This window comes from Centroberyx affinis, unplaced genomic scaffold (genome assembly GCF_046629955.1).
Source record: "Centroberyx affinis isolate AG114_WGS23_722 - 3 ecotype Tasmania unplaced genomic scaffold, CSIRO-AGI_Caff_v1 ptg000366l_1, whole genome shotgun sequence".
Taxonomy (NCBI): domain Eukaryota; kingdom Metazoa; phylum Chordata; class Actinopteri; order Beryciformes; family Berycidae; genus Centroberyx; species Centroberyx affinis.
Genome location: NW_027279037.1, coordinates 369,708 through 396,747, shown reverse-complemented (window position 1 = coordinate 396,747; position 27,040 = coordinate 369,708). Strand labels below are relative to the sequence as shown.

Here is a 27,040-nt window from a genome sequence, read left to right as displayed (position 1 = left end):
AGCTGTTTACAGGTTATGAAGAAATAGTTAACTTCCCATGTGCCCTAGTGGGATTAAGCCCAGTCCCAACGACAGCGGAGGAGAAGCCTGAAATAAACCTCACAACATACAGACCAACCTTTTCTGTTAGGTAACCTCTCTTTTCTTCCTGGCATTGACCCACTGTCAGATTAACCTACCTATCTTGCACATACGCACATTTTACCAATGTATGTGACGCATTATACTTCTGTCTCATGGATGAAACAGGTAACGTTTTGAAAATATGTTAAATGTCATTTCTTTTAACAGATGAGGCCTTTACCAGGTACATCAACGCTTTATTTGAGTGTGGCTTTAGAACCAAAATGGCTTTTTTTCTGGCTTTGCTGAGACTTTCTGTTGGTTTAGCTTGAAAGAAGATGGCAGCCCAAAGCTTAGCTGTGTGGTGTGTAGTCTCCATTTATCTGTCTGTGTGTTTTGTGCCTCACCTTTACTCTGAGGGAAATGAGATGCACATGAGCTTTGTTTGTAGCGCAGTTTGAGATTTAAAATTACGATTAATGCATTTATGTGAAGTATTTTCCTAGGTGTTTGGTAATATTTTAAGGTGTTTTGGCATTTTGTGTCTGTAGCATGTAAGCAACATCAAAACTGAACAAAGCTATAGCTGTTTTGCAACTGACTGTAACAGTGTGTGCTTTGAGCTGAGGCAGTGGTTTGGATGCTGTTTTGGCTACTGAAGCAGACTTTCTGGATCCAGCACCTGTTTAGCTTAACTCTTTCTGCTGGGAGTATTGTTTAAGTATGGAAAGCGGCAGCCATTGATGCAAGGAAGGAGACAGTCATCTAAGTAACTATCACGCAATACCAAATTTCACAAGCTGTTAGAGAAGTCGACAAACACTCACACTTACATTCCTCATTACGTAGCACAGTTTCTGCAGTCTCATCGGTAGGACTCTTTACTCACTGAACTCAAACATATAGTTTGTTCTTAAGACAAAAAACGAAATTGTCAAACTTTCCAAAATCCTTCACATTATTGATTCTTTCATCTTGCTGGGTAGATTAGCTTCAATAGGACTAAATGAAAAAGCGTGCATGGTCATATTATACATAAATAGTAAAAAAAATAAAAATAATATGATAAAACATGCCAAGATCCATTTCAGATAGATAGATAGATACTCCCAGCAACTCTGCTCTTAGGGGATAAAGATAAAATTAATAAAAAACTGGTGCAGCTCTCTGACTTGTCTAACCTGACTTGTGTTGTTTTCCTGTTACAATACTCTGAAAACATTTTGCAATATTATTTTTTTGTTTGTTTGTACACAGGGTGCAAATGAACCAGAGAACTGCACTCATTAAGATTTCCCTGTATAAATAAAGGTAAAATAAAAAATGCTGTGCTGGAGCACAGGCTTTGTTTAAGTATAGAAGAGGTCAGAAAGAAGATCTTTCAAGTAATAAAACTTGATTAATCTGTTTTATTTATCATTCTTTATTTTTTTATCATTCTAAAAGGTAAGAAGTAAGAATAGTGAATGTTGAAGAGATGTGCAGTTATAGGAAAGGCGATGTATCTTGGTTTTGCGTATGATCTGATGAAAGGTGCAGGTGTTAGATCAAATCTGTTTAAGAGTGTGTATGAAATGCTCTTCTGGCTGTTGGTGAGAATGTTGCTTGTTGAAGTGTTTGACCTGTGTGAAGATTGAACTTGATAAAGAAAGCTGCTCCGCAAAGTGTAGCAGGTGGATGTGAATATGTCGATTAGCATTAATGAGTCTTGTGAGGCGCTCAAACTGAAGAGCATAACTTTCTCTATTGCTCAAAGTGAACAGTCTCTAATTGATGAAGCTACATCGATCTCGGAGATGGAAGATACTATCGGTGTAAACTAAAGAAGTCATGTGGACTTGACAAGTAGCTGGCATTTGGAGTAGAGTAGGAACAGTGTTTGCAGCCTGACTCGAGTGCGAGCTCAAGTGCCAAGTGGTCAATGTGCGAGGTCGCTAACTCCCCCCCCCCCCCCCCCCCCCCTCCTCCTGCAGAGTCCTTGCCGGAGCAGACCTATAAGGACGAGAGCGACGCAGCCACGCTGAGACAGACCCTTCCCGACCTGACACCCGACGACCCCTCCGACGCCCCCGCACTTCCTGCCGAAGACTCCGCCCCCGCCCCCGCCCCCGTCACCACAGACGCAGCCGAGGGGGAGGAGCCCGCCGATGCCGGCGACCAGGAGGGTGACGAGTCGCCCAGCAAGTCGCCCTCCAAAAAGAAAAAGAAGTTCCGCACTCCTTCCTTCCTAAAGAAAAACAAGAAAAAGACAGATTCATAGATTGGCCAATGCTGGATGGGTCCTCACGGCTGGCTTCTGCCTCTTTTCATTTTTTTTTTTGCTTTTTGTCCGCTACCATTGCACCCTTTGAGCAAGCCACACTTACACACATTTATGCTTTTCGTTGTTTTGATATAATTTGTCTCTGCTTATTAACCTGTTTCTCTTTGTTAGCGTGTGCCAATTTTGTATACAGTGTAAAAAGGGTTGACTGCTTGAAGGTTTTTAATTAATAGTGGCTTTTAGTTGTGAGCGAGTGATGCATTCTGTCTCGTCCGGTCCATCTGAGTGGCTTTTTACGCATGTCTACTACTTAAGGCTCACACACCTGATGTGAGCTTTAGGTTTTTATTGCCCTCGTTTTTTTAAAGAGTATTACTAAACTGATGTAACCACTAGAATGTATTGGGACTGTATCAACAACATGTCGAAGTGTCTTTTAAAAACAAGGAATGCAAAAAGAGAAGCTTGTATCCTCTCATTTAACTGGTGGTAAATTCTGACAGTGAAAGCTACAAATTGCATAGTGCTAATTTTATCTCTGAAGCAGTGTGCCCACGTAATTACACATTAGCAGGCCAGGAGAACCACAGTAGGGCTATCTTCAGTGGATGGAAAATACTGTCTAAGTCCATATTAATGTATCCATAATCTATTCTTTGATGCAATCGTCCATGCTCATCCTAAGTCTGGAACTCAAAATCCACTACTCACAACCAGGAAATAACACTGGAGACTTACAGTTATGCTGTTTAGTGCTTTAGAGCTTTATATCACCTGGAAGGTTGTGCTAACATTTCACACAGCGGATTCATAAAAAGTAGCAGTCTGGGTGCTGCAACACCATGCCCAACATCACTAGGTGCTTGTTGGTACTTCCCGGGGGGAGACTCTTTGTTCTGCTACTGGGTTCAAGTGTTGACTACAGTAGCATCCGAAATGTTCAGTGTGAGGAAATGTGTAAAAGAAAAGATTCTCAATTTAGATTTTTATTTTCTAATCCTTTGATCTTGACTTGCTTTGGCATTTGCTCCCTGGTTTCTCCCCATCTCAGTGAAAGGCAGAAACCAGAGACAAATGTCTCATGTTACATATTTGACTTTGTTGTGGATCATGAAATCTAGTTTTATTCAGCCTTTTCTCACAATGTAGATGGAGCCATTATTACTTTCTGTGAGAGAGCACTGTGAACCACCTCCTTTTATAAACCACTGCCTGGGAACTGCTTCTAGATGTCACGGTATATCATAGAATAGGTACAGTTATTACAAAACATGTGATTGATAATATCACTACTATGATGCTGCATGTCAGAGCCCCTCAGCCTGGACTCTCCTGTGTAAAGCTCCACTCCAAACAAATCCACTTTCTCAATGAGTATCTGTTGCTTTCCAGTTGCGGTTGAGACACTGTGGACACTGGAGAAGCAATTCTGTTTTTAATATCATTGATGGGTAATCAATGGTGTGATTGCAAATCGGTTGTGTTTTAAGGTTGCAGGGCATTAATACCCAGGCCGCCCCCATGTAAAGCTTCATGGCCTGTTAATCCCCTTGGCTATCAAATTCACAGTGAATTGAAAGGCACAACTGGCCTGAACGTTGAGTACAGCTAATGGGACGTTTCACCTAATCTGAGATGCTTGATAAACCCCGGCCTCTGTTGACGCCACAACAACAAGTGGCTTATTTTCAATACCTGAAGGACTGCATGGCGTTAAAATGCGTAGAGCTTGTTTTGTCCACTATAACTCCCCCTTTTGTTTTTGCTATATTGTGCTAATAACAATACTAAAGTCCTTTATAGTCATGGTTTTCATTTGAGTCACTCAGATTATTTTTCATCTCACAGCTATGCTGATTTGTATTCTCTGTCTGAACTACTTCCCATTTAAATGTCTCATCATTATACCATCTACAGACTTAATACCACCGCCTCTCTTCTTTTTTTCATGGTACTGTCTCTTTTTCAACCATGAATAAAAAACACTACCTTGAAAACCATTTTTTTCTGAATTTTGTCCAATTGTAGATCACTCAGGTAGATGATCAGTTTACAGGTCATGTTGAATATGTAGGCTGATTTAGGCCAGTGCCCATTTCAAAATTTACTATAGCAACAGTCAACAAGAAGCAAACAGGACATGATCTATACAGAGTCACTTATCCACATCTACCCACAGATGGCAGTGTTAATAGATATAGGTCAGGGGGTATTAAGTTGGATAAAACTAGGATATAAATATTTCTTTTTAGAATTGCCTCTAATCCTGTCAAAAAAGCCACTGCCAGCCTCTTTTTAGAAGGGTTTCACCCCCCTTTAGTTGTATCTCAAATACATTTTACATTTATAGATTGCAAGTTTGATACCAGTCACACAGAAAACGTGCATCAGCTAAAATGAGGTAGTTTAATATTTATAGCATTTTTCATGTTTCATATATTTATATTTTCTAACATGGAAACTCGATGTTGAAAACCCTAATCAGTATAATTCTGAGGCTATTTTACCAATTTACTTTGCTAGCAGTGTTCTTTGGTAGCTTGTGTAGTTACAACAACAACTCTCCTTAATAATAACAGTAATTGAGCTGTTAGGCCTACATAGGCTACTAGGCCTACCGGTTACATATAACAAGCATGTAACATATTAGCAAGTCAAGTGAAAGTGACACTGACATGAAATTTTATTGATTTGAAAAAACAAAAAAAACAAAAAAACGCAATGTGTGCATGTTTTAATTTGTTTCTGATTCTCAAATGTGTTCCTAGACATCTGACACGACACCATCTGAATCCTGCAGTGTGTGTGTGTGTGTACAACATCCACATTTAAGGCTAGGTTTGACGTTTAAATGTTTCTACACTATGAATTTTCTGATGCCACTGAATTTATCTGTTAATGTGTAGGCTATTATTGAATATGCAACTTAATGCATAGCCTACATGATGGTGCCTTGAATTGAAATAATACCGTGGAGTTTTTGTCCAAGCCTACTGCAGTTTTTCTTGTAGATTATATTAAGCTTATTTTATATATGATTTGGAAAAAAGTAGCTTACTGTATTCATTATAAGCAAAGTATTGATTGACAGACAACTTCCCATCCTGTTGCCTTGTTCTGCTCTTGTGTCAATTAGCGGCTGAGCACAAATCAAGAACTCACCCCTTCTTATTACACATATCACATTTATTTATTCAAATAAAAGTGTTGAAGACACACTTGCAAATATATATACTGGACTAGGCTATTATGGTATTTTTCATCATTATTACGACATCCAAAATTAATATAAGCTCCCACTTATTGGGTTTGGTGATTAAATAAATACAAATAAATCTCAATAAATATTTTTTCACGTTTAAACTTTCGCGCTTTCATTTTGAAGGCCAGACGCCCACACCGGAAGTGTTTTGTTGTGGTTCCGCCAACATCCTTGATATCCCTCCGCCTCCAAGGAGGTGTTATATTAACCACTAGGGGCGCTGTAGGAAAACCCCACAGCGGAAGTCCCTCTCGCCTGCTCCTTGTTTTGAACCCTCACCTCTCAGACTGGCTGCACGCCGGATAATCTCAATGCAAAAACGTGGATAGTAAAGAAATAAGTGATTTTATTTTAAAGCCCATATTGGCATAACGTTACTGTTTCATGGTTTCCTCCGCGTGGAACAAATAGCGCGAGTCCTCGACATAGCTAAAAGGTAAACGACGCCAGAATGTGATATGAAGTTTGTTTACTACTTGGTCATAACGTTAGCCAGCTATAAATGTGAGATAGTGTTAGCTAGACTAGGAGGGATGTAATTGTACTGATCCAGGTTTTTTACATCTTCACAGCAGCAGAATCAAAGTCAGAAATCAAGAAACCAAAAAGCTAGTTAGAGATATGAAAAAAGTAGAGAATATGAGGTAGATACAAATGCAGTAACGTACAATAAATAAAGAGGATAAGCAGCATCTTCAGCTTGGTACAAGAGTTTTTACAGATTTCATTTTAATGTTTATTTGAATAGGGACATATACATAGACATAGAACATATTAACGAAATAGTCTGATGCCACATATCATTAACATTTATAGCCTAAGCTAATTTGCAATGTTTGTCCCTAGATGAGCTTTTGTTAATAAACACATATAGAATACACACACAAAATGACGCTGTCAACATAAGACAGATGGTACCAAAGATGGTATTTACAGATATTAGGAAAAAAAAGAGATCGCGATAACCAGGTGTAAGAAAAGGAAACAGGGAAAGAGAGAGAGGGAGACAGAGATAAAACTAGAGTTGGGCTGAAATCAAATTCACGATAATCACGATAAGTTTTTCTTTCAATATCTCATCACAATATGGCTTACGGATGCAAAATCACATGTTAAATAATCAAATTGACTGCTTTGAACTGCATGGTAATGTTAGGTGTGATGCCAAACCAAAGTCTGAAATCTTCAAAAAATATTCTTTAAAATGTTTTGTACCTCATTTTGTCAGAGTTTCTAAATAAGATTTGCTTATTGTTGTCAATTTAGACAACAGGATTGTGTATCACGATATCACAATATCATCATATCATCAATACAATCCCACTGAAAGACAAAAGACGATAATATTGAATTATCGCCCAGCCCTAGTGCAACATTAACTGCCCACCTTTCAGTCTCTCAGATGGGGGGTAACATGAACAGAGTGGGACTGTGTAAAAAGAAACTCATCTGTACTCATCTGTCCCTGCGCTGCTGCAGATGGGGAAGGCACCGAAGAAGAAGAAGAGCCTTGCTGACAAGGTCCGCAAGACCAAGACCTCCACCGAGATCAAGAACAACCCCTTCGAGGTGAAGATCAACAAGAAGAAATTTGAGGTTCTGGGGAGGAAGACCAAGCATGATGTGGGTCTGCCGGGTGTGTCTCGGTCCAAAGCCATCAATAAGGTGAGAGGCTAATTATCTGAGTCAGGGTTGGTAAGAGGGAGACACGGGGGACGAGGAAGTCTCTGCCATTGCCAACCTGGATCTTTTCCCACACTTACCATAATCTATGATGGTCAGTAACATATATATATATATTTTTTTTTACCTCAAAAGTGATATCTTGAGGTCTATAGGGATCAAAGTAAGTCAATAATCCTGAGATACATTTGCAAAAAAGAATGGCTGTTTTGGAGTTTTTAGAGTTTATTCTACTAGGTAATTAACATCAATACACGTGATGTTTTGAGCTCTCTGCTCTTCATCAGACCAGATTGATTGGTCAGTGGCATAGGCTAGATCAAACTCTGGTTAACCCATAACGGCACAAATGTGTAACTCTCCACTAAAGAAACACCATTTTGCAGCCTGTTGGAGCTTAGCCAAACCCATTTGAGCTCTGCCATGCTGCAGGGACACACAGTTGGCACTGGTGGAGTGCTTTTGTGTGTGTGTGTGTGTGTGTGTGTGTGTGTGTGTGTGTGTGTGTGTGTGTGTGTGTGTGTGTGTGTACATTTGTGTGTTTGCGTGAGGAGTGGAGAAGAGACCGTAAACCCTTCTCGATGTTTGATCCACAGAGAAAAGAGACCCTTCTGAAGGAATACAAACAGAAGGACAAGTCCAACAAATTCATCGATCGACGCTTTGGAGAGTACGATACCAAGATGGCACCAGAGGACAAAATCCTACAGAGGTTTGCCATGGAGCGACAGGTCAGTCAAGTCATGATACGTCTGTGTTTGCTGTTTGAAAATGGAGGAAACTGCCACAGGCTTACATTACCTGAGATAACACATAGCACAAACACACAAAATTCAGGCTTAATGTAGTTGTAAATGTAAAGTTATAAGTTCTTTCAATTAAATAAACCCACATTGACACAGATTTAATGTCAGGTTTAATTATGTAGCTATCTAAGGCTCAGTTTTCTCACTAGTTTGATTTCATTGAGCATTAAGAGTAACCTATATATCAGTTTAGATTGTCAGCTAAGTTGCGTAACATCGGCCTTGTGACATTTTACACAAATTGATTTGATTACTTACAGTTGCAGATGAGGCAGTATTCATATCAGTTCTGTTGCTGCTGGCTCATCTCGATGCTGCCAGTCACCTGAACATCCATAGCCACCAGTACACACTGGCTAGAGCAAACCTGTAGAGAAATATTATATGTACTCAATAATGTTCATGGAAATCTCCCTAGTACATAATGTTCATTGTTAACTTACAATGTAAGTTAATACAGAAGAGTTCCAGCCATTGATGTGAACGTTACGAGACGTGTCCTTATTATAAAGATTAATTATTAGAAAGACTATTCATTGCAACATGGTACACAGTATGTTTTATGTTGTTGCTTATAAGTACACTAGATATTTGAGAAATTGTCATGAAGTACTTAGAGTACTATTGCTGACTTGCAATTCTCTCAAACACAGTTTAACACAGATTTTCCATCCCAAAGCACACCAAAGGAGTTTTTACAATCGCAAATACATTCGTTGTCCCTGGAACATTGAAGACTGTTAGCTTCAAGCCGTAACCTCCATTCGTTTTTCATTATCTTTCAGCGGACCCATGAAAAGAAGGACATGTACAACCTGAATGAGGAGGAGGAGCTAACTCATTATGGCCAATCATTGGCTGAAATGGAGAAATTCAATGACACAGTGGACAGCGATAATGAAGCGGAAGAGAAAGGCCTTTTGTCAGGTGAGAGCTGCCACACTCTAGAGGCTAACTATACAGTCCAACAATTTATTGTAACCCAAATTTATGTTGTACCTCGAGTCTGGTCCAGTGTCCAATATTTGGACCATGAGTGAGCAGTGTAAAATATTATGAGTTTGTTCCCTTAAATTTCTGCAGTGAATGTTTATGAGTAATGGATGTATCAATCATTTGTTGTTGTATATCACTTCAGTCAACCTTACCACAGTCAACAAATTTTCAGTATATGTGTATAAATTAATTTAATGTTGGGTCATTGGCTACATTTACATGCGCTGAGTAACTTGGCCATATTTAGGTTAAGATTTTTACCTGCACTTTTGATACCCTGCTATTGATATCACTGTTGCTATGAATAAACCAATTTAGAGGATATTTCCATCCACTTGTGGACCACAGATGCATCGGTCCACCAGATACCTTCTCCCTCTTTGAATGAGCAATTCATAGTATTCTGTTACATCACCACAAGGCCATCTTGGTAGGAAAATAACAGGTGATTGTAATAAATTAAAGGGTAACTTTGGTATTTTTCAACCTGGACCCTATTTTCCCAACATTTTGTGTCTAAGTAACTAATGGGGACAACAGTTTATGAAATTGGTTCAGTATTGAGCGAGATCGCCCATTTCACGGCTGCCAGCTGACGCAATCTCACTCAATACTGGACCAATTTCAAAAATTGTTGTCCCCATTAGTTACTTAGACACAAAAAGTTGGGAAAATAGGGTCCAGGTTGAAAAATACCGAACACAGCCAATGAGCTGTGTGTATTGTGAAGCACCTTATTGGTAGGAAATGCATGTGACATCATGGGAATACTATGAATAGCAGGTTATTTCTAATACAGGGGACAGAAATGATGATCCCACTAGTAATAAGTCCTGTGCTCGCTGTCATGTTTTTTGTTGACATCAAAATGTAGCCATAATGCTCGCTGTACGAGTTTTGAGTTTGTGCCAACAGACTCTCTCTTTATCACTCTCGCTCTCTCTCGCTCGCTCTCTCGCTCGCTCTCTTTCTCTCTCTCCCTCTCTCTCTCTCTCTCTCTCTCTCTCTCTCTCTCTCTCTCTCTCACTCTGAATTACTCTCTCTCTCTGAATTACTCTCTCTCACACGTGGTTAGGGCTCTCCAAGATGTCAGGGAACATTAATGGCAAGAGCACAGCTCTCTGTAGTACAAATTATCACTGCTATCTGCCAAATGCGGGTGATTATGAGCAGCTCTGTGTCTCTCTCTCTTTCTCTTTCTCTCGCTCTCTCTCTGTGTGTCTCTCTCTCTCCCTCTCTCTTTCTCTCACTCTCTCTTTTGCATTGATGTCATTTAAGGGTAAAGACACAATGGTTAAATTGCGCACTAGAGGGAGCAATTATCACACTTGTCCAGACATTTGACTTTTCTGAGTGAGGGAAAATGAAAACAAGTGTAAATTCACCATTTTTGACATTTATTCTAGTGTAGGATTAGATAATCTGAAGCAAAATTGAAAATTAATTTACAGTATTCTTATCACTTTGTTACTATGTTTTATCTCTATGCAAATAAACAAAGCTGCTAGCCTGTTTGCTTTTGAGTGCAGTTGAGGGTTGCAGCGCATTCCCACTCGAATTATATGCAGGAACAAACCAAGCCTTTTTGTGTTTTTTGTTACTGCCTGAAAGTAATGGGCTCTTATCCCAGGTCAGCATGGCCTGGGTTCCTGTTCCCGTGTCTCATAACAACCAAGTAGAAAGAAGAGGGAAGGGGGCCTTACTAAATTTAATGAGGGGATAGACGATGGTGTGGAAGATGAGAGAGAGAGAGAAAGTAAGAAGGGAAACGAAACCGCGTCAAGAGAATAAACCAGATTGTTTGTAAAATCGCAGCTTAATTGTTCATATTTGTAAGGGCCCCGATTTTCCTTTTCTCTGGCATCAGCTTTGTTCTCCTTTCTCACTACTTAATGTGTTACATTCTGAGTAGCCGCCGATGCCATCTGGGAGGCGTCCCGCAATGTGGAATCAACAGATTTAAGCACTCTTATATTCTAGAGTGAATCGGAGGGCTGAATGGGCAGTTAGGGGGTAAAGGGACTTCTGATGGGTCCCGCACTCAAGCTAAGCTATATATTACACGCATTAGGACTGTGCACATTATGTAGCTATACTTTATATAGATGTTTGAATTGTATGAAACGTTTCTGAGAAATTAAGTATCATGATATTGCATTGTATCTTTAATCATTAGGCAGTTGGGTTTTAATATAGGTCGTTGCCTTGGTACGGTATTTGTGTGATTTATTATTCGTGTGTTATGTGTGTCTATGTTTCTTTCTTACCCACTGACCCATCTTTGGATCATCACCTTGCACACTTGGGATTGCAATTGTGAGAAATCCCCGAGAGTGTGTCTGTTCCAGTAATTCATCAGAGGAAAGATATTTACGATTCCCAGCCCCCCGTGGGATTTGAAAAGTCATTAGGTAGATGACAGAGCTGGTATGTAACAGTGACTAACAGCGTTTCTCTCCATCTCTCTCTCTCCTAGCTGAGCTGACTGCCTCCCACTTCGGAGGAGGAGGGGGCCTCCTGAGGAAGAAGATGCCAGGAGAGCAGGAGGAAGGAGGAAGCCAGAGGGCCAAGTCCAGGCAGGAGCTCATTGAAGAGCTCATCCAGAAGTCCAAACAGGAGAAGGTGAGCCGCTAACACACTCCTGTTGATGGAAACGCTGGACAGTCCAGCTTTGGGTCCACACTAACCTTTTAGTATATTGTTAATCTTGGATCTGTGTTAACAAAGGTGCTGTCTACCTTGTGGTATGATATGAGTATGGTAATACTGGCTTTTTGTTTTACTGACTGATAATTGGAGTCGTATGCTAGTTGAGACGTGGTTTGCGTTTCAGATGATTCATCATCTCATGTCTGTCTTCCGCAGCGGGAACGGCAGGTGCAGAGGGAGGAGGCGCAGGAGCTCACGGAGAAGCTGGACCAGGACTGGAAGAGCATTCAGGCCCTGATGGCGCATAAGACGCCCAAAGCTGACCGCACTGACAAGCAGGAGGAGAAACCCAAGGTACGACCAGTAGGGGTGCACCAATACATCGGCCAGATGTTCTAAGTAGGTCATCGGTGATCTGGCAGTCACCATTTCAACTGCCCAATCAAAAAAAAAGTTTCAATTGCTGGATCAAGAAAGGTGGAGTCGGAATCGGCCCCAGAAAACTTGATCTATTCATCGCTAACTATCAGTTTCCTCGGTTCTACTGTCTAATATAATAATTTAATGTAACCACCACTGATATTTGCTATCTATAGTGACAGTTGTCTTGTGTAAATTAAAAGTTTATTGATCTGGCGTTCAGTTTCACATAGAATACCCTTCACCACAGTCTCAGAAGATCAGTGGGATTATTGATATCACTCCTCCCTTGTTCTTCCTCCGTGCTTTCCAGCTGGATGAGTATGACATGATGGTGAGGGAGCTGGGCTTTGAGATGAAGGCGCAGCCCTCGGAGAAGATGAAAACCCCGGAGGAGGTGGCCAGGGAGGAGAGGGAGCGGCTGCAGAAGCTGGAGGTCTGTAAACACAACGTTGTAAACACAGAGCAGAGCTTTGCCTGATCTTGTCTGTCCTGTCAATATTCTGTCACTTTTGAAATGCAGAGTTGTTAAAAGTACCTATCCTGTTGTTTTGTTTTAACTTGTTTTCATGCTCTGTATTATAGTAGTTTTCTTCTGCTTTGTGGTTTCGTTTCCATGCGGTTATTTTCTCCAGGCCGACCGTCTGAGGAGGATGATGGGAGATGCGGCAGAGGAGAAAACACCCAGTCAGACCCACATGTCTGCTGACGACCTCAATGACGGCTTCATCCTGGATAAGGAGGACAAAAAGATCCTGGCCTATCAGGTAAGAGGCAACATGTGATGTATTTGCATATTTTATCTATGGATCAGAATAATGTTTTCTCTGTTGTCACATTTTTATCCATTTATATGTTGATGCAGAGTTAATTTCATTTGCATTTCTTTTTATCTCTAGGATGGAAAATGGAACATTGAGGAGGGGTCAGAGAAAGATGAAGATGAGGATGATGAAGAGGGAGAGAGTAGTCAGGAGGAGGAATCAGAGGGAGAGGAGGACGATGGAGATGGAGACGAAGATGAAGATAAAGAGGAGGAGGAGGAGGAAGAGGAGGAGGGCAGCAGCGAGGAAGAAGACTGTCACTCGGACCTGGACTCTGAGCAAGAGAGCGAGGAAGAGGGGAAAGGACAGAAGGAGAAAGAGAGCGGTGCCAAGCCAAGGAAGACTCTGACCACAGAGGAGATGAAGGCCCAGCAGGAGGCGGCTAAAGCAGAGCTGCCGTACACATTTACTGGTAACCGCTGTCACACATAGAAATATGTTCAAATTATTAAAGAACCCATGATTTTTAAATTGGAGTTTAATTATCACTCAGTAGTTAGACTGACCAAAGCTGATCAGTGGCTGTGGGCATTGTGTTGGTGACAATGCTAGCCAAATGCTCAGTGGCAGCAACAGATTTCACTGTATTTTAGGAGATGGCAGTAAGAAAAAAATAAACTGTAATAGCAGTCAACCATACTTGCTGTAACTTGCTGTAGCAGAACATTGTATGGACATGAAGCCCCAGGCCAGCGCAGGAGCTCAAGCACACCAAGACATTTGCGTGCTAATTTGTTGTTGTGAATTGAATTGAAATTGAATTTTGTTTTAATTTTTGGAGGCTTATCATCTCTTTGGACTACCTTTATGTTTAAGTTCATTGCTTAACAACTGGTGGGTCTTTAAAACATAAATTGTCACCTCAAGAAGTATCTGATATTACAAAAACTTTCTCTTTCCATTGGAACTGACTTCTGAACCATGTTTATCTTCACAAGCATCACAGATAGAAACGTCTTGAATAAAGCTCAGATGAGTGTATATTATTTTAGAGAAGGCATTTATCCTCAACATAAGTATCCAGTGATCCATCTACTATACTTACATGCTGTGTCCGCTCCTCTCCTAGCCCCAGAGAGCTACAGTGACCTGAAGGATCTGCTCCACGGCCACTCCCCGGACAACCAGCGCCTCATACTGGCCCGGACTCAGAAATGCAACCACCCCAGTTTGGCTGTGGGCAACAAGCTCAAACTGCAGGTATGTGGAGTGTACAAGTCAAATATGTATTAATGCTGCACTTCTCCATATCTCTTAGACAGCTGTAGCCAGTTTATCATAATCCAAGTGTCCCATGGATGTGAGAGGGGGGTTGTGTTGTTCTCTGCTGTATGAGGTGATAATATTTTATCTCTGTTTTTGTCAGAAACTCTTTGGCTTCCTTTTGGAGTACGTAGGAGAATTGGCTACTAGGAGTCCGCCTGAACTCACCACCATCGATAAGCTCATACCGTGAGTTCAAAAAGTTGCTTTCTTTCACCGCCCTAAGTCTGGCCTTTTGCCTCCTTTCAAATATCTCGTCCTCAAATCCCATGTCTTTGTTTGTGTCCCTCCCTTCCTTTGCTAGAGAGTTGTACGGTCTGTGCCAGATGTTTCCAGAAGCCGCCTGTAAAGCCGTGCAGAGCGCCCTCGGAGACGCTGCTCATAGCATGGAGGAGGTGCTGGAGGTCAAAGGGCGCACTGCTTTCCCACCGCTAGACATGGTATGCATCGCCTCTTATAGATACCTGAAGTGGTCAGTTGATGATATGAAGGTGTGATACTGATATAGATTAATATCGCTATGAGTAACAGCGATTTTAGAAGGTTTAAAAGTCATTTGGCTCAGCGTACATTATTGATCATTAGGTAATGGGTGGTTTCTCAGGCCTGCATTAATCCTAGTGTCAGCCTAAAATGTTCTTTACTTTGGAATTGGATTTAGTCAGTTGTCTCATAGTTGCTCTTGGCATCGAATGAGAATATCTGTTGGCCAAATTCTTGTTTCTCTGTTTGACAAATACAATTTTGTGTGTTTTAAGCTCGTCTACCTGAAGGTGACAGCCTTGCTGTTCCCCACCTCAGACTTCAGACACCCGGTCACCACTCCAGCTCTGATTTTCATCAGCCAGGCTCTCACCAAGGTACACACAGCTGTGTGTTTATGTTGCTGTATCTGTGTGTCTCTCTTCTCTCTGTGGTTTATTTTCTGTCATAGACCTCATCTACCTGTCTTGACTGTCCTGCTGGCCTTCCTACCCACCTACCTGTGTGTGTGTGTGTGTGTGTCTGTGTCTGTGTCTGTGTCTGTGTCTGTGTCTGTGTCATGGACTACTTTTGCACTGTGGCCTTTAATAAGTAATAAGCTTTCATCATTTCCCATTCTGTTTGAACTCAGTTGTTCTCCCCTCATCAGTCAGCATTCTGTGTTTGTCTGTTATTTCTGGATGAGGAGACGCTGGCCATACGTAAACACCAAAAGTTTTTAATTATTTGATTACGTTTTTGTTTTCCAGATCGCATTCAGTCTCACAGTTCTGTGTTGTTGCACCACTATTGTGTGACTCAAAGCCGATTCATTCAGTGTTCATATGCTAGTTTTGTTGAAGCAAGTCAAGCAAATGAAAACATGATGGTTGTGTCACAACTCCAGTTTGCTTCTTGCATAATGAGTTTGTAGCTGTATTTTTAAATATTTATAATGTCTTTTACTCTTATTGCATTGCGGTGCTTGTAACTGACGTAATCTATTGCATGTAAGCCCTAATGATTTTAATGTCAGTACTAATACTATATCATAACTCTGTGTGTGTGTGTGTGTGTGTGTGTGTGTGTGTGTGTGTGTGTTCCTTGCGGCCCCAGTGCCCGGTGACATCATTGCAGGACGTGACGTCAGGCTTGGTGCTGTGCTGCCTGGCTCTGGAGTACGTCTCTCTGTCAAAGCGCTTCCTGCCTGAGCTGATAAACTTCCTGTCTGGGACGCTGCACCTGGCTGTGCGGGACAAGACCTCGACAGGTAGCTGCACACACACACAACACACATCTCACAACACAGTACAGACGGGCACGTGATGCACATGGGGGCATTTTGTTGTGCAGCAGAAGGAGGACACTCACAAATTTTTCTGTTATTAGTGACTCATAAACAGGTGGGTGATACCGTTTACATAACCATATTTTTCATACTCTGGAGGATAATGATGATGATTTATTAAAAAAAAATCTGAATTTGGACCATGAAGCCCATGCAAAGTCCATTAGAGCTGCAACGATTAATCGATTAATCGGTTAGTTGTCAACTATTAAATTAATCGCCAACTATTTTGATAATCGATTAATTGGTTTGAGTAATTTTTTAAGAAAAATAAGTGAAAATTCTCTGATTCCAGCTTCTTGAATGTGAATATTTTCTGGTTTCTTTACTCCTCTATGACAGTAAACTGAATATCTTTGGGTTGTGGACAAAACAAGACATTTGAGGACGTCATCTTGGGCTTTGGGAAACACTGATCGACATTTTTCACCATTTTCTGACATTTTATAGACCAAACAACTAATGGATTAATCGAGAAAATAATTGACAGATTAATCGACAATGAAAATAATCGTTAGTTGCAGCCCTAAAGTCCATTGCACAGAGCATGAGCCTCAAACTGTTTGCCCAGGCAGTGATGCAATATAACTGGAGCTACACATTGTAGCCTACTGTGACAAGTAGTTGTTTTGACAGGTAAACCACATTGCTATGAGTTTACTATTTGAGAATATTCTATAACAACAATGATTAAACAACAATGATAAGGATAGTCTGTATGCCTTTGATTGTAAATTATGAAGATGAAGCCTTCCTAAAGAACTTTGAGAGTTAGCACTACACAGTGTGTGTATTGCTGTATAAGCAAATGTCAATCAATCAAACACATAGGAGAATAATGTGCATTGTAGTGGCTTTGACAAATATCTAACCCTAACCCTAACCCTTAACATGTCAAAATGTTGCCTAAAAGATAAGAGACTGGATTATACCACAGTATACACTGTCAAAAATTCATGAATGCACATTTTGACACCAGTATCTACTGTCTGCTTTGATGCTGACTTACTAAACACCCCAATGCTCAGATCATATGTAGAAGTCTCTCTCAACTCAACTAATTCTCTCACACACACACATACTCTCTCTCTGTCTCTCTTTGTCTCTCTCTGTCTCTCTCTCTCTCTCTCTCTCTGGCTTACTCTCTCTCACACGTGGTTAGGGCTCTCCAAGATGTCAGGGAACATTAATGGCAGGAGCACAGCACACTGTAGTACAAATTATCACTGCTATCTGCCAAATGCGGGTGATTTTGAGCAGCGGCTAGTAAATTTGTTAGGGCCACCAAAAAGATAATTTCCCACCCTGGTTGGAAATCTAGGTGGTCAGTGTTCAGAGTTCAACATGGGGCTTCTCTGGAAATGGTAGAGTCAAATAGCGTGGGTTTTGCTGTTTGTGATCTACTTGAAACCTGTTATACATGTATTTCTTCAGTTGGGCTGGTGTATTGAGGTAGAAGGAAAGTGAAATACGTTGTGCCTCATTTTTCAAATTCCCCATCTGACTGACCAAGAGAAGTAAGTTGCAAGGGAGTTGAGCCTATTGACCCACTGCTGTTTATGTGGTTGGTCACTAAAAGGGTGGAATATGTAGTCAGTGATATTGTGGAGTTCAAGAATATATTTTGTTGGGATGTGGACTCTGTACTGCAAGGTAGAGGGGGCTGACTGTAGAGGCTTCAGAGGTTTTACAAACTGCTGTAACTGCTACAATACAGGCTCGTCTATTTGTATAGTGGAAGAAAACTGGGGATGAGTGAGTGGCAGTTTGACAGGTTTATTCAATCTGCAGGAACACAAAATCTGGATGATGGATGATTACACAGAGTTTTATAGTGTTGAACGTTCACGATTATGTTAATACACATAGAATATAATTAAGCTATTGGTCAAAAGGTATAAGGTCATATGAACAAGACTGAACAACCAATGATAATTATAGGTTTAGGACTTTTAAGGAGATGCGTAATAAGAGGTGACCTTCTTCTAGACGACAACAAGTTATTATTTTGTCAAGGCCACTTACTCAGTGTTTTCTATGAGATTTGAGCATTTGCACATTCCAGGCTCACAGTTCTGTGAGAAACACACAAGCTGTTACTCTAGTTTAATCTTATAATGGTGAAGCAGATTCAGTATTGAGTTTTAGGTACTTAAGGTGTAAATGGGTCAAATGTTACATATTACTGAGCATATAGGAATGTTGCGTAGTACACTGTAGGTACTTTTCCATTTCTTCCTCAACAGTATGTATCTAGGTGTTATGGGCTGCTATGATGGTAGTTATACAACTATTACAGCCTAGTGTGTGGAATCTTTTTTTAACTGTTACAGGCTGGCACGATTTTGTGTGTGTGTCACTGCTGAAGCCTGGTGTAGTGGTATGTGTGTGATGTTCCCGGGTGTTATGGGCTGAAGCGCTGTGTTGCTGTGGAAATAGATCGGGTACAGTCTATTGCCATTTCTCTATTTCGCCTCTTTTTTTTCCTTTTTGTGATGTTTGGTCGGTGGTTTGCTGCTTTCACTGTATGTATATGGGTGCAAGGGTGTGAGAGGAGTGTGTATTTAGGGTATGTTGATTATGTTTCCTCTTGTGGTTTGAGATGTTTTATTAATGAGCATCAAATGTCAAAAGCCTCATGTCTATCTTCTCACTCTCTACTGGTCACTATATAATAAAGTAAAAATGTAATATAAAATACAAAAAAAATAGAAATGCTTGCACATGACCTCATACTAGGAGTGAGTACACACACACACACACACAGACTATCGCTTCACCCCTAAGTGTCACTTTACCTCATCAGCGGTTATGGCATTACACTCTCAACAGTCATGTTAAACAAGCTGAGTGGATGACGCTCTCATTCATTCCCATAACAGCAGACTATCAGTTGATTTTACAAGCCACACAGTCACAGTATTTGATTATTGTTATGATCTAATCCGGCAACCTCTGAAGCTGGAGTAAATATTCAGCAAAGCACATCTTAACTTTAAGAGGCAGATTTGCATATATGCGGCTGCAACTATTGATTTTTTTCCCCTTTTTAGAACAGTATCTTGAATCTTACAACAAATATTTGAGTAATCTATAATCAAGAACACCAATTTTTTTAACTGTGTAGTGTAACAAAAATTATTCAGAAATCAAACGGGCATTTTTTGACCAAGTCACAATAGTTTCATACAGTATAGTCTTTCCACTTAATATGATAAATAAACAAATAAACCAAATGTGTTTAGCTTTTCAAAGTGTAAAAAATAATAAATAAAACAATCAAATAAACATATATCCTGAATGAATGTAACAGTATTTGCGTGTCCTTTGAGACATGCATGTGATAAACGGCTATATAAATAAACTTGAATCTAGAACTTGTATTTAGTAATCCCACTACACCAGTGATGTCCGAACATTTGCCATGGAGAGAGTCTACAGGTTTTCCTTCCAAACATTTCAGCAGCTGATTCACTGATGAGCACACCTTCAACCAGAGAGGAGGAACTAATCAGTGAAATTAGCTGCTGTAGTGTTTGGTTGGAATGAAAACCTGCATACTCCATGACACACGGTTGAACCCCTAAATTAGAGTGAAGGATTGTCAGGGAATGCTCTTTCATGCAAGTGGTTGAGTTATGCTAAGACAACTTGCTTTTGCAAACATTGTGATCTTTAAGTTTTGTAAAATAGGCCCAAACTTGAAAAGAGTTTGTTTTCTTCTACTGTTTCTGAGCTGACAAAACGAGGCCACTGGACTGAGCAGAAAAGTAGAAGAACATGTAGTAGAATAATAGAACGCACATCGATGGTGCTGTGCAGTCGATTTCTTGTTACTGCCTTGGAGATGATTGATCTTCTTACTCTCCAGTTAATGGCGGATTGCCCATGGACATGACCACTAGCAAATCTATAAAATATGGAGATCATTTGACAACAGGAATTGTTTTTCGATTTAAAAGAATTCAAATATTCACTGCAGCTCCGATTGCCTACCACTTGCATGCTTATAGACCGATTCATACTAAGTGCAATACTCTCTGTCTAGCCTCACTCACAGTTCTACCAATACTCCCGACAGCAGTCTGTTCTCTAAGATGAGGTGTGATTGACAGATGTTGACGTTGTGTTGCAGGTTACTCTGTGGTGCCTCCCTTCAGGCCAACAGGGAAGTGCAGTGACCTGCTGGTGTTGTCAGACCCAGAGTCCTGCAAGAGCTGGAGCAAGAAAACCCTGCCGCTGTCTGCTGCGCAACACCTGGAGCTCAAAACCGAGCTTGACAGAGACCACCACAGGTAGGACTGGAGGGAGGTTCACCTGCAGGGAAACAGGGACTGGATGGGGGGGTCCAGTAAATTAGAGATGATGTACAACGATCTGGTTATTACTGCAAAATAAATCCTGACAGGGTGAATCAAGAGCCCAATGGAAAGCAGAAACTCACTTTAAATTATCCTACTTTTTACACAGCCACTTACCAAAGACAATAATCATTTGACACAAAATATTGATTTCAAATGATTTCATTACAAGCTCATGTAATTCACAAGCTTCCGCCAAAGTTCATTTGAGTAGAAACCAGTCGATCTGACAGGACTTGACTGTGGAGTGACATGATTATATGTGAAACAGTGGTATGATACTCAGAAACAACAGATTTCAGAATGCATTCACTAGCCAATCAGAATTGAGTACTCACCAAAGCCATGTAATAACAGAAGTTCACACTTGCCTGGAGACAGACAATTATAGGTGCAGTTGAAAGAGGGAGGGAGATGAAGCGTGAGAAAACCTTGGGTCTGTCTGTAATGGCTCCTCGAGCTGAGTGAGACTTGGATGAGATCGCCAAACACGAAACAGCCAGGCAGGAATAGATCGGAGATGGAGATGGAGTAAGTTCCACTGGAGAGGTGGAAGTGAAAAAGAGACACTCATTTTCATTTTTCATATAAATAGAGACACACAAACACGCATTTATACACATCTAGCTAACAGCCATCCAACTGTCTATGCCAGCTGCAGTCTCGTGTCCTCATCTGAGAGGAATTGCTGGAGCCTTCCATTTTTGTTCAGTTGCCAGTGGGTCAAGTAGTGGTCTGGCAACCAGTAATTAGAGAGGCATTGTCTTACACAATTCCTGTTTAGGCCTCCTTTACAACATTTTGTAAAATCTGCCATGTCCTGCAGCACCTGATGGAGGGGGCTCTACACTGGCTACCACTGTACAGGTATTGAAAACTAAGCTAAGCCCCCATATTGTTTTTACCTGTACAAACTATATGGCTCAGTGTTGTTAGATCCACTATTATGATTCTGTCGAGTGGCCAGCATGGTTTCACACAGCAGCTGGTGTGTGGGCACAAAGCAAAGCTTTAGCAGAGAAAACCGACACAACTCCCTGCAAACAAGCTTCAGCAAACCAGGCATGCACCAATAGGATGGGAGTATGTGGTTGTGCTAAGTTTGTGTGCGTATAGATTTTCTCTTAGCGCTCTGAAAAATTGATACACATAACATCCCCTACAACGGTCTGACTCTGAAGTTGTCAAATTAGTTAATGAGGATGTGCCGTTTGATGACGACTATAAAAAATGAGTGAGTCGTGCGGTATAAACATAGCTAATTGCCCCAATTTAATCTTTTATGAATCTCATCTTCTACCATGCGTGGAAACCCAAAACAAAATCAGCTTAATTTAGTAAATTTCAGTCTGTAGCCATGAAGACAAAATTTATACTCTACAGGAAGTATATTTATTAGTTTAGTTATTTGAAAGCAGCAGCTGTCATTCTATAAGCCATTTTAACCGTGATTTCTTGACAGTTGTTGATGCATAATGACTGAAGTTGAGGCCTGGTTCAGTCCAGTCCCATCAACACTGTTATGAACGCAGCGCTGCGTGTGACTCCTGCTCCTCGCACCTGGGTGCCCAGTCCTATTCTAATTTCTAGATTCCTTTAGGCCTTACAAAGACAGATGCGCACCAGCAGCGGTGTGTGAAGAGTCTCGTAGCCACGGTAATTACTGCCACGGCGATGCAGCTCTGCCTCGGGTAGGGAAGGAGAGAGAGAGCGTGCCGCACGACTCTGTAGGGCAGCGGAGTCCACTTAATGACTGATAGACCGTCTCCACACTGGGGGAAGAATGTGTGTGAGTATGTGTGTTAGTGTTTGTCCATATAAGTAAAGATTTATACCTTGTTTGCAGACAGAAAGTTAAACTCATGGGCCAATAATGGACAGTATCTAACAAATGAATACAGTTATGAATGTGTTCAAATATCACTACTGTTTATAATGTTTTGTCTTAAATCTTCGATTTTTGAGACAAAATTGAATGTGAGAACATACATACATACACAAAGATGATTTCCTGACCATCAGTGAAATATTAAAGGAAATAAATGTTAAATATTGGAATTCTAATATTTATATATCTTCCACAGGTTGATGTGTCTGTCCACCTGCCTGGACCTGGTGAAGCGGTGCTGCCTGCTCTACAAAGACCTCACTTCCTTTACACACATTTTCCAGCCAATCAGCACGCTGCTTTCAAAACATCTTCCTGCCCAAACATATCCGGTGCTTTTACAGGTTGGTGCCAAAGTGTCAGGACAGAGGGTTAGGAGCAGCAACCTGGTACTGAACTTGCACAGGGGAAGGAGTTTTATAGAGGGTCAGCAGGGCGACTTAGGGGTTACAACACACACACACACACACACACACACACACACACACACACACACTCTCTATCTCTCTCTCGCTCTCACTCTCGCTCTCTCTCTCTCTCTCTCTCTCTCTCTCAGTTACTGATTTTCTGTATCTCCCTAATTATAGTCTTGCGTTGTTTGTATCCCAGGAGTTTCACAGTGAGATTCTGGTGGCCATCAGCAGCGCCCCCGTGACCCACAGTGCCTTGGTGTTTGAGAAGAAGAAGCCTATTCCTCTGAAGCTGCTCACACCTAAGATTGTTGAAGTGTAAGTGACAATGCAGTGAATAAAAACGCTGTTTTGTAACCAAATTGAAATGAATGTCCTATCCGGCCTAGCCACTCATTTATCACAATTCAAGGAGCTGAGGCACAAGTACAAGTATTATCTATTTTACATATCTCTTTTGCATCTTTTATATTTATTTCTTAGGTTGGACTATGGAAAGAAGCGTGGGAGCACCAAAGAGGAGAGAGAGAAGGAGCGACTGAAGCACAAGTACAAGAAGGAGTTCAAGGGCGCTCTGAGAGAAATCAGGAAGGACTCGCGCTTCCTGGCCAGAGAGAAGCTCAGCGAGGTCATGAGCAGGTGTGTATGACACCCAGTGTCATTATCGAAGGGAGCCAAAATGATAGATGATGCATTTTGTTTTGTCTTAATCACAAAGAAGAACTGTATGTTGTGGTGCAGTATGTCTTTAGTATCTGTTAAATGCTTATGGCTGTAAAGAGCTGTTACATTTTCTACTTTTTGTCTTTGTGTTTCAGGGATGCAGAGAGGAAGAGGAAAGTGAGGGAGCTGTTTGGCAGCTTGGCGACTCAAGAGGGAGAGTGGAAGGCTCTGAAGAGGAGGAAGAGAAAGTGAAACACCTAATCCATCTCCTTTTCTTCATCATTTGTCCTCTGTGGATGTCTCCCATTTACCTGCAGAGAAGACAGGCAGTAGCCTACGCAAGGTTGAAACTTTGTCTCCAAATGCAACTTGTGGAACTGGGAACTGTGTTATACTTTGCAGATTATTTTCTATAATGATACAGGGTAAATGCAATTACCTTGGTATAACACCCATTTTGTACTCTTCAATTGCAAATGTCTATAGTGTAGCCGTCTGCAATGTAGCATTTTGTGAGCTTTGGAAAGTGCCATGCATTCCTGATTTGTCAGTTGAATGGTGTTTCTTCCACCACTTTGACTCGACGGTCAGATACTGTTGAATTGTCTGTCAACAAAAGAGTAAATATATAGTTTGCATTCTCCTTTTTCCCCTCATAAACCATGACCTAAACATGCTAAAATGTTTGTGTTTGAGATAATAAAAGTATCTTCTGTTTTTATCAGTTTGTTTGTTTTTGTTGTCTATCAGCAATGCATTTGTGTTTCCAATCAAGCTCAGCAAAGTAATGTCTTGCGGTTTAGTTTCAAGTGATGAAGATTCTTGATTACTCCCATGATATAAAATCTTACTGCTTGATGGTGAGCATTTCATAGATTTACAAAGTTATGATAAAAGAGGAATCGGTGATGCAAGCCCCATAACTTGTATGTTGAAGAAACGAACCCAGGAAGCGTATGCACATCAAGCTTTATTAAGTAGAAATTGTTAAACATTTATGTGTCATTATCAGTTCTATTACATAAAACATTTTGGTTGGTGAGAGGGTGTCGCAGAGGCTGGTAAGGGAAGTGGAGCTAGTTGTGTAGTCTATCTTTTTTTTTTAATGAGTTGTTACCAATTTGTGACATCCCAAATTTGGATCAAGACAGGTAGGGATGGGAGGGGTGAAGGATGGAGGAAAAATTTAGTAGAATTTCTGTAAGAAATGGGGAGAAACTGGGTGAAGGAATGCTATAATAAAGGAATGACAGAGGAGTTGAATGATCCAAGGGGAGGGGAGAAGAAAAGTGTTTAGCAGGAAGGTTGGGTCAGGAGATGGTTGAGATAAGATTGTAGTGGGGTGATTTAATGTATTGGGATAGTGGAGACAGGGAAGAATTCAGACAGCAGGCAGGCATTCAAAGGGTGTGGTAGGGAGGGAGGAGGTACGGTTCGGCTAGTCCAGCACGAAGAGCTGGTTAAGGTGTGGCTGGGTGGATCTCCTCACTGCCGGAAGATCTGGGGTTCTTTGACTGCTGCTACACAGGGATATAGAAACAAAATTAAATGACCTTTATGTCTGATGATACAACAGTAAAGAAGAGAATACCCGCTCACTGCTCTTGTGTTCCCAAGCGTGATTTCTGTTTTTATTCTTACCAGTCTCTGTCGAAACGTCGTTGTGCTCACAGCATGTAAGAATAAAAAATAAATCACACTTGGGAACACAAAAGCAATGTGCGGGTTGAATTCATTTTTACTACCCAGCACTTATGAAATAACACGGATGTGCGTAGGCTTCTTTAAGACTGTTATGATACAGGCAAAGGTTCATTCAGCACTAAAATGGCCTCACCTTGGATTTGAAGCTCTCCGCAGCCTGGAATGATATTTAGACACCTGCAATGGAACAAGATGACTTTTGAGTGCTTTTGTGACATCCCCATATACTGGATTTGAAAGGAGATGAGATTCTGCTTGTAATCTATCCACAGAATTTCTCAGTGTTGTGTAGAACACTATGTGCATTTGAAAACACTTCATCACATCTCCTTAATCTTAACCGGGCTATCACTAAATAATCATTAGATGTGCCACAACTTCATCATGTTTCACCTGTTGCTGGTTCTGTGGGGATTCCAAGCCTCAGCTCTTCCCCCTCCAGCAGTTTTCTGTAGGTGGCGATCTCTGCATCCAGCTTCAGCTTGATGTGCAACAGTTCCTGGTAGTCCTGCAAGTACTTGGTCATCTCCAGTTTGGTTTCACAGAGCTGGGCCTCCAGCTGGGCGATGATGCCCTCCAGGCTGCCCACCTTGTCCATGTGGGCCATCTCCATGTCCTCCAGCTGCTGCTCTAGCGCCGCCTTGTGAGCTCTCAGCCCGTCGATCTGGTTCTGCAGGTCTGTCACCTGGTTGTGGAAGGTGCTGATCTCCTCCTTCATGGTCTTCATCTGGTCCTCGTGCTTGCTGGCGTGCACCTTAAGGGTGTCAAACTTGCCCTTGTACCACTTCTCGGCCTCCTGGACATTGCGGGCGGCCACCGCCTCGATCTCTGCACGCATGTTACGCAAGTAGGCAGCCAGGTCCGGCCGGTCACCACCAAGCTCGGCGGTAATCTTTGAGTCCTCGATCTGCTTCATGAGGTCGGCTATCTCTTCGTCATGCAGCTTCTTCAGGAACTCAATCTCAGCCACCAGCTGCTCTACACGCCTCTCCAGCTCGGCCTTCTGCAGCGTGGCGTTGTCGACATCTTGGCGGAACTCTCTCAGGATCATCTCCGCCTCCTCTGGAGACAGCAAGGAAGGCAGAGTGGTAGAAAGTGGAGAGAAGAGGGTGGAGAGATAGTTTAGAAGTGCATTTTTATTAGTTCTAAAGACATATCATTGTCTGCAATTAGTTTGCTATACTATATAAATCTGACCACTGTTCTCAGTGAGACATCTCCTATTTGATATTTTTTCCAAATGACAATTTTTGTCCCTAGTGTGAAGCTACACATGAATTAATAGAAATGCTTTGATAAGGATCAAACAGCCTCTTTGGGTTTCACTCTCCTCTACCTTTGAGTGCCAGCTCCTCTTCCAGCTTGAGTCTCCAAACTTCAATCTCCTCTGCAACATATCCCCGCTCGATATCAGCTGCTCCTTTCTCATTGGTCAGGGACTCGATCAGTTCCCTCATCTCCTTGAACTTGATCTCGTACTCTTTGCCGATGCCTGTGGGGCCTCCCTTGTAGCGGCCCTGCAGAGCTGCCAGCTCAGCTTGCAGAGCAGCGTTTCTCTGTTCTAGTGCCTGGACCTTCTCGATGTATCCCGCAAACCTCACATTTAGCTCCTGCATCTCCTCCTGCTCGTTGGCATGGTGCTGGTGTATCTCTGTGCCCACCTCAACTGCGGTGCCCTGGAATCCTGCGCGCCCACGGTCGTTATATGAGGATCCACGGCACCGACATGGGGACGGGCTCTGAACCCTCATCCTGCTACTTTTGCCACTCACCTGCAGGCTTTTTTGGGAATAAGACGCTCCTCTCATATTGTTTTTTTTCTGTACTTGGTGTAAAGAGTTTGTGGTAAATATTGGGTTTGTTGTTTTAGGATAATTCCAGGATTCTAGATTGGCCTCTTCTTCCGTCTCCGTTCTCAGTTGTTTCGTCTTTGCCGAGCCCCCCTTTCAACTGACGCCCTCTCAGACCGGTCCAG

The 27,040-nt window shown here is 41.6% G+C and overlaps 3 protein-coding genes across 4 annotated transcripts in view; 2 read left to right on the top strand and 1 right to left on the bottom strand.

Annotated features, from left to right (window-relative positions):
* add1 (adducin 1 (alpha)) overlaps nt 1–4,673 on the top strand; it is a 31,212-nt gene extending 26,539 nt beyond the window's left edge. The window contains exon 17 of one of the 2 annotated variants that reach the window (XM_071515695.1): nt 2,037–4,673. In XM_071515695.1, coding sequence (XP_071371796.1) covers nt 2,037–2,323 — 287 coding nt within the window. In that variant the 3' untranslated portion in view covers nt 2,324–4,673. The remainder of the gene's footprint in view (nt 1–2,036) is intronic. The other variant, XM_071515696.1, reaches the window with a different exon arrangement.
* A 1,206-nt stretch (nt 4,674–5,879) lies between these two features.
* On the top strand, nt 5,880–24,061 carry nop14 (NOP14 nucleolar protein homolog (yeast)). Its single transcript, XM_071515702.1, has 19 exons — nt 5,880–6,024; nt 7,068–7,253; nt 7,868–8,002; nt 8,863–9,004; nt 11,550–11,695; nt 11,939–12,076; nt 12,456–12,578; nt 12,778–12,909; nt 13,042–13,378; nt 14,036–14,166; nt 14,333–14,418; nt 14,534–14,669; nt 14,988–15,089; nt 15,808–15,961; nt 20,175–20,334; nt 22,485–22,632; nt 22,898–23,016; nt 23,182–23,337; nt 23,517–24,061. Exons 2-19 carry the CDS (start codon nt 7,068–7,070, stop codon nt 23,611–23,613), a joined length of 2,628 nt encoding a protein of 875 aa, XP_071371803.1. The 5' UTR covers nt 5,880–6,024; the 3' UTR covers nt 23,614–24,061.
* Nucleotides 24,062–24,846: 785 nt separating this feature from the next.
* On the bottom strand, nt 24,847–26,873 carry LOC139641357 (vimentin). The gene is made up of 3 exons (XM_071515693.1): nt 26,402–26,873; nt 25,459–26,127; nt 24,847–24,881 (listed from the first exon to the last, which is right to left on the bottom strand). Exons 1-3 carry the CDS (start codon nt 26,871–26,873, stop codon nt 24,847–24,849), a joined length of 1,176 nt encoding a protein of 391 aa, XP_071371794.1.
* Between the last annotated feature and the right edge of the window lie 167 nt (nt 26,874–27,040).

What these genes read in the sequence shown, in the direction of transcription:
- nop14 (XM_071515702.1), top strand. Translation starts at nt 7,068, where the DNA reads ATGGGGAAGGCACCGAAGAAGAAGAAGAGCCTTGCTGACAAGGTCCGC. An exon ending in TCAGCCAGGCTCTCACCAAG is followed by an intron (nt 15,090 to 15,807) that starts GTACACACAGCT and finishes TTGCGGCCCCAG; the next exon opens with TGCCCGGTGACATCATTGCA. An exon ending in ACACCTAAGATTGTTGAAGT is followed by an intron (nt 23,017 to 23,181) that starts GTAAGTGACAAT and finishes TTTATTTCTTAG; the next exon opens with GTTGGACTATGGAAAGAAGC.
- LOC139641357 (XM_071515693.1), bottom strand. Translation starts at nt 26,873, where the DNA reads ATGAGAGGAGCGTCTTATTCCCAAAAAAGCCTGCAGGTGAGTGGCAAA. An exon ending in AGAGGAGCTGGCACTCAAAG is followed by an intron (nt 26,128 to 26,401) that starts GTAGAGGAGAGT and finishes TGCTGTCTCCAG; the next exon opens with AGGAGGCGGAGATGATCCTG. An exon ending in CCCCACAGAACCAGCAACAG is followed by an intron (nt 24,882 to 25,458) that starts GTGAAACATGAT and finishes ATCCCTGTGTAG; the next exon opens with CAGCAGTCAAAGAACCCCAG.